Consider the following 7639-nt stretch of genomic DNA (forward strand, 5'->3'; position numbering starts at 1 on the left):
ACGCACACACTAATTCGAATCTACCTGATTCGAATTACACACACAATAATTCGAATCAAGGTGATTCGAATTACTCCCCAACTCTCAATCCTAAGTAATTTGAAACAGGTTGATTTGAATTATACAATGTATGGTTCGAATTAGGCTGGTTCGAATTATAAAGGACCAAAGGTGTATATATATGGTGTGAACGTGAATTGATTTCATTAGAGTGGGAAAATGGCTAGTGAAGAGAGTTTTGTAGTCTTGGTTCACCATAGAGGATCGATTAAGAGGAAAATACGATCCGATGTGAAATTCACCGATAAGAATCCTCTCAGTATTTTCATGAGGCCTACGACGAGCTATGATGACCTTGTTAATTTTGTACTACAGAAACTTGGTCTGGTAGGCGTGAAACGGGTTAAGAAGTTTTTCTATCGCATTCCAATCTCGGTCCTGCAAGAAATTGTGAAGTATGATTGTTTCACGATCGGGAGTGATGAGGACTTGCAGGTCATATTTCATTGTCATCGGCAGTTCCACAAAGTTAGGACACATGAACTATTAGCGAAGTTGGTTGATGTGGTATCTAGCTCGATGGGTTCCAACCGGCATACCCCCACTGTAGGCACGGTAGCTGGTTCTAACTCTAGACCTGCTGGCATATCTTCGTCTGTACCTGTGTATGAACCTCCGGTCGAACCTGTCGCCTCCCCTTGTTCGCTGTTGATCTCAACCGTAGTGGAGGCGGCGATATTGGAATAGGAGATTTTGTGCCGACCTCTTTATAGTGTGCTGCACCGGCTGGATTGGAAAATGCAGTATTGGATGATTCAGACGATGATGATGTAGAGCCAGATATCATTGCTGATGATAGTGGCGACGATATTGGAGCCAGTGAGCCAGCTGGGGCCGGAGGTGGTTCAAGCTCTGGCACAGAGCAGTACCCTTCGCACTTTTCATCTTTGGACTTGGAGGCCATGAGGCAGGAGGGGGTTCCTGGGGAGGCTGCTGGATTTGAAGCTACAGATGCCGAAGGGTCTGCAGGTCTGATAGAGTTTCAGGTTGGTCAGCAATTTCAGGATAAAGATGAGGCTGTGTTAAGTGTGAAGACGTACAGCATCCGACGCGGGGTACAGTACAAGGTGGTGGAGTCTGACTATCGCCGGTATGTTAGGAAGTGTTCTGAGTTTGGGAGTGGGTGCACATGGTTGATTCGGCTTAGTCTCCGGCAGCGCAAGGGCATTTGGGAGGTCAAACGGTACAACGGACCAAATACGTGTCTCGCAACCTCCATCTGGAGCGACCACAGGAGTTTGGATTATCATGTGATCTCAAAATTTATCATGCCAATAGTTAGGGCTGATGCATTCGTTAGCATCAATTTTCTCCTGAATGCCACGACCGCACACTTTGGGTTCAGGCCGACGTACATGAGGGTTTGGTTGGCGAAGCAGAAGGCCGTTGCCGTTATCTACGGTGATTGGGATAAGTCGTACCATGAGCTCCCTAGGTGGGTTTTAGGAGTTCAGATGATGATGCCTGGTACTGTTGCAGTCCTTCGGACGAGTCCTGTTCGAGTTGGGGGACAGGTGAACGAGTCGCAAGCTTATTTTCACCGACTGTTCTGGACGTTTCCACTATGTATAGAGGCATTCCGTCATTGTAAGCCGTTGGTCAGTATTGATGTCACCCATCTGTATGCGAGTCCTGGTCCTTCTTTCTCTCCCACCTGCGTCAGCACGTGACCCCGCAGCCGAGTCTGCTAGTTATATCAGACAGGCATAACGGCATTAAGGCCGCGCTTGAGGCTCCGGACGGAGGATGGCTACCTCCCGTGGCCTACCGTGCATTCTGCATTTGACATGTCGCAGTAAATTTTGCCCAGACCTTCAAGGGCAAGGACGCAAGGAGGCTGCTTGTGAATGTAGCATATGCTAAGACCGAGGTGGAGTTCGATTATTGGTTTGATATTCTTCGGTCTGAAGATCCTGCCATGTGTGACTGAGCGAACTGGATTGAGTATTCATTGTGGACACAGCATGGGGATGAGAGTCGGCGATTTGGGCACATGACGACAAACATCTCTGAGTGTGTTAATTCAATCCTGAAGGGGGTTAGGAATCTTCCTATGTGCTCGCTGGTGAAGGCAACTTACGGGAGGTTGGCAGAACTATTTGTCCGCAAGGGGAGAGAGGCTGAGGCGTAGCATGGTACCGGACAACAATTCAGTCAATACCTGGTGAAGTGTATAGAGGCCAATCTCAAGACGGTGAGGTGCTTCACGGTGAGTTTGTACGATAGAGATAACTCGGAGTTCACCGTCTCAGAGACTACTCCTACTGGTTCGTTCTCACTAGGTAGCTACAGGATTTCACTTGGAGCTCAGACATGTGACTGCGAATACTTTCAGGTACTTCATTTCCCGTGTCCTCACGCCCTGGCATGCTGTGCCTATTCATGGCTTACTTGGAAGTTTAGCTCCGTGTTTAGTGTGTACCATTTGGGGTTCACACCTCCCATTCTCGAGGGTTTCTGGCCACCATACAATGGGCCGACAGTGATTCCGGACCCCAACAAGAGGCGTGCGAGCGAGGGACGTCCCAGGTCAACCAGAATACGGACTACTATGGACGAGGCGGATCCGAACAGTCCAAAGAGATGTGGGCTCTGTCGGGCAACCAGGACACACACGTCGATGTTGCCCACAGGTCAGAGGACCAACTCACACGGGGGGACATATGTCAGTGTATTGGTAGCTTTATTACTACCTTGTTCTTACTAATGTATTTAGAGACCACTGTATTAGGGTGTCTTATTTGAAGTTGTTAGCTTAAAAAATTTGTTTACCTTAGTGTGATGTAGTTTGCGTAGCTTATTAATTAATCAATGTGTTCTGTTTCTGAATTGAAATATCACATCTGTGACAAATAGATAACGCGATAATGCAATCTTCAAAGTAAACGATACATGATAAACAAAATAGCTAAGTCCTTCTTAAATAAGCAATATACACCAATGGTCAAAGTAACCGATACACGATAAATAGCTAAGGCGGGTAACATAAATATCAAAACTCAACTCGGATTCTTGACATACATAAGTAAAATAAACAAAGAAAGCTAAAATACAACACTGATCATAAGAATAAGTCATACACCATAAACAGATAATCTAATTAGGTGCGATCTGGTGAAGCAACGACGGGGAACCTGTGTCCTCTGCCCTCTCCGGATGAGCGGCTCCACGTCCTCGATGTCATCCTCCTCATCATTCGGGTCTGCATGTGCAGGTAGCCCAGGCTGGACGGGTGCCCTGGACGGTCCAGCAACTGAATGTGACCTAGTAGCATAGGCGGATGGAGGGGTACCAGCCAAGGCAAAATACTCGGGAGCAGGAACGAAAGGAGGCTCGTTCAGATCAACATCTAACGGTGCCTGTGTCCCCGTCATCTGGCCTTGCCAACGTGCCGCATCACCCTCCATCATAATGGCACTAATCTCATCTAGGAAGTGCGACTCGCCAAAATCTGCGTCAAGACCATCACTGGCCAGCAAGTCTGCGTATAGCGTACCCGGACTACCCCATGGCTGACTCTCCTGAAGTGTGTGGTCGTCACCGGGACACCAACGAAGTAGTCGCCTAGCGGCCCTGATCCAAGTCCACCGTCCCCATGGTTTGGACCATCTCCCGTGCCAGACCCGTATTACTCTCCACCATGACCGCCATGATGAGGACTAACACCCCCGACACCAGCATGGCCTCCAGCATCTCCCCCACCAGGCCCGTGTTGATCACCGTTGTCGTCATCGCCACCATGATGACTGGGATCGTCAACCGCAGCACGCGATCTGCGTCGGCCTCCACGTCCTCGTCGTCTACCTCCACCCCTACCCGCCGCGTCACCCTCCTCCATGGCCTGGTCGAGCCACCTCCACTCACGCTGGCTCCATCGTGTCCCCACACAGGATCTCCTCTCAATCTGACGCCTATCTGGAATGTCATCAACGCGGTCCATCTCAGGAACTCATCCAGCACCCCTCTGCATCTCCTCAACAGGAATAGGCACAGCTCTCGAATCACCCAGGTACATCTCTGGTGATAAGAACCTCTTCCCATGCTGACGCCACCAGTCCAAGAAGTCGTGTGAGGGACCCGGGTCTGCGATAACATCAAACCGGAGGACGTGATCCGCACGGCTCTCCCAATAAAGATGCCAGAACTGCAAACTGTAGGGGAACCAACGATCACCGCCTCTATCGTCCTTCGACATCAGGAAGTCGATGTTCAGGGCGGGCTGGGGGCGGGGCTGTACTCTGCCGAACTGAGGTAACACCCTATCAATCTGATGCCACTCTATGACGGAAAACTAGATGCACAACCTGAAGTACCTCGGGAGAGCTATACGACATCCAGATAAACTGCAAAAACATATCAACAATGTTTAGGCAACCCGTGATTCGAAGTATAAAAGGTTAACTAACTAAATCTAAGTAGTTAGTATACTCACATCCCTGGCCTGTAACAGGTCTATCCTCAGCCTCGACATCTGCACTCGAGGTCCCTTCTCGCTACTGGAAGGATTGTGACCTGACCACTCACATCGATGTTATCACGAAAGGAAAGTATGACAAAATAGAATAACATTCTAAGCAGACATGGATTTAAATAATTTAACTCAAAATAGAAAAGTCTGTCAACAGTACCTCGAGGCCAAGGGCCAGCTGAACGTATCGTACCCAGCAAGTCTAAACCCAGGAAAGCGCTAAAAGATCCAAGACTGAAGTAACTGTAACAGGCCTGCTAACTTCACCACGTCTGTTGGCCACTCGGCACATGCACCAGTACAACCACGCTAGTGCTGTCGACCCCCAGCTGTAGCCACCCATCTCTTCAAGCCTAGCCACATAAGGTAGCCATCTGATGTGAATACGGTTGCCGGACTTGTCAGCAAATAGCTGAGTGCCCAACAGCATCATGATATAGGCACGAGCATAGCGCCTCACTGTCTCCTCATCGGCTCCCGCGGGGCACTCTCCAAAAGTCTCCTGGAACCAGGTGCAGTTCACTGCGAACTTCTGAATTTGGTTCACAGGAGGTAACACACCAAGCAACTCTTGGAACCACTCCCAGACTAGACGGCCACCCTGGATATATAGGTGGAAATCCGGCAGGCAACCACTGACGTAGCGTCCGTCAACGGACAACCCCAACTGGTACGCCACGTCCTGTAGTGTGATCGTGCACTCAACAAACGCACTGTTGATGGGCTCATCTAATCTGAACCATCTATCGTTCAATCTCGCAAGATGGTATAATCCGGGCATCTGCAAGTACGGAACGTACCTATTGTTGAGTACCATGCCCTGTTGCCGCCGCATGCTCGATATGCATCGCTGGGGCTGCGAATAAGATAGACCGCATAATTACAACCAATTACAAAACTACTAATGCAAACCACTAACAACATAAACCACTAGCAGAGAGCAGTAACAGAAAAAAGCAACATAAACTACTAACAAAAATCACATGCAAAACCACTAGCATAAACCACTTGCAAAACCGCATGCAAAACCACTAGCATAAACCACTTGCAAAACCGCATGCATAAATCGCTAACATAAACCACTAACATAAACCGCTAACATAAACCGCATGCAAAATCACTAACATAAATCACATACAAAACCGCTACCATAAACCACTAACATAAACCATATGCAAAACCACTAAGAAAAGCCGCATGCAAAACCATTAGCATAAACCACTTGCAAAACCGCAACCCTAAACCACTAACATAAACCACAGGTAAAACCCCTAACAAAACCACTACTAATACCGATAACGTAAACCACTAACATAAACCACCACCAAAACCGCAAACAAAATCATTAAATTAAACCATTTGCAATACCGCTAACATAAACCACCAACAAAACCACAACCAAAATCACTAAAATAAACCACTTGCAAAACCACTCACATAAACCACATGCAAAAACACTAAAATAAACCAAAAAAAAAAAAAATCAAACTACTAATCTCGTCGTTGATGACCCCAGCTATATGAGCAACTCCATCCAAACGATATAGTCTTTCCGGATCGTCCACCATCAGCTAGATATCCTGCTCGAGCCTTTGTCGCAGCGAATCTGGGTCGTTTTCTCTGGGATTTGGTGGGGTATGAGAATGGAAAAGTTATTCGAATGAAGTAGGTTTGAACTTCTTATATAGCGGAATCTAGTGTAATTCGAATCAACCCCATTCGAATTATTACTAGAGGAAAAATGTGAGTAATTCGAATCAACCAGATTCGAACTACTTGGGGATTCGTGCAAACGTGTAATTCGAATTAACCTAATTCGAATTATGCAAAGTATAATTCGAATCATGTAGATTCGAATTATTGTGTGCGTGTATTTGTGTATAATTCAAATTCAGCTGATTCGAATTATGTAGAAATGTAGTTCGAATTAACCTGGTTTGAATTACATAGAAACGTGGTTTGGTTGATTCATGAAGCAGTTTTCTGTTTGGCTAATTCGTGTAAAATTTTGCTCTCCCTGTCTTATTATTGTGATTTGCCCTAAACACAATTTAACACTTTCATGTCGTATATAATTTTTGTAGTATTGATCACAATTATATATTTAGTTGTTACTTCAAAGTATTGGATTAGTTTCAGTGACTTCTCATTCATTTTACACATAAAATAGTTCAATCAAATGTTTTGACACTTATTTTATACCAATTTATTTTAATGAATTTGTACTCCTCTTGATAGTTTAACCTTTCTCTGAATTATACATTTTTGTTCTTTTTTCACTATTCCATAGTACATAGTACTCAATTCTTTATTTACTTTACTGTTCACATCATTATTTCTTTGTTTTCATATTTGGTTACATGTGTACATTCTACTTGATTTTTTGTGTGTACAATATCATTACTTATAATTCCAATTATCTATTTGATTTTCTTTCAACCAATCATCTTAATTGTACACTATAATTATCTTTATATTCTTTCTCATTATTATTGATTTTTTTGTAAAAATAATGATAATTGTTCACATTATAAATATTGCCTTCCTTCAATTTGTTTGACCACGCTAAAACAATTTTTTCAGCACCATTATCAAATTAGCTTGATTATATTTCTTTATTGTCTTTTTTTCTATTTTAAACAATAACTTCATATTTTAACTTGCTAAAAAAATATTAAAACTGCCAACAAAAATCAAAATTACAGGATAAAAATCAAAATTTTAAAATTGTGGTCAATCTTATCAAACAATCTAATTTATTATAGAACACTTATACAGATGTTATTAACATAAAAATATTTTCTTAATAAATAATTTTCATTAAATTTACCATACCCGTATATCGCATGGACAATTCACTAGTTACATGTCTATAATGATTAATTTTTTATTTATTGCTTTAAATTTTAGCTTCCTGTAGCCGTTAAATTTCTCTCTTTTTTAATTTTCAATAACCATCCTTCAACATAGAATTAATATTTTTTAATTATTATAGTCTATAAAATTGTATATAAAAAAAAGATTGAGACAATAAGATAGAGATTAAGAAATAAAATTTGAATTAAATTTTATATTATGTTTAATATAAAATATATTAAACTGAATTATATC

At 43.5% G+C, this 7639-nt stretch overlaps 1 protein-coding gene across 1 annotated transcript; it reads left to right on the forward strand.

Moving 5' to 3' along the window:
* Positions 1-219: 219 nt before the first annotated feature.
* Positions 220-2191, forward strand: LOC107480948 (uncharacterized). The gene is made up of 5 exons (XM_016101143.1): positions 220-700; positions 805-1574; positions 1633-1764; positions 1871-1930; positions 2024-2191. The coding sequence occupies exons 1-5, from the start codon at positions 220-222 to the stop codon at positions 2189-2191; spliced, it is 1611 nt and encodes a 536-aa protein (XP_015956629.1).
* Positions 2192-7639: the final 5448 nt, after the last annotated feature.

The sequence above is a fragment of the Arachis duranensis genome, chromosome 3 (genome assembly GCF_000817695.3).
Source record: "Arachis duranensis cultivar V14167 chromosome 3, aradu.V14167.gnm2.J7QH, whole genome shotgun sequence".
NCBI classification, from domain to species: Eukaryota; Viridiplantae; Streptophyta; class Magnoliopsida; order Fabales; family Fabaceae; genus Arachis; species Arachis duranensis.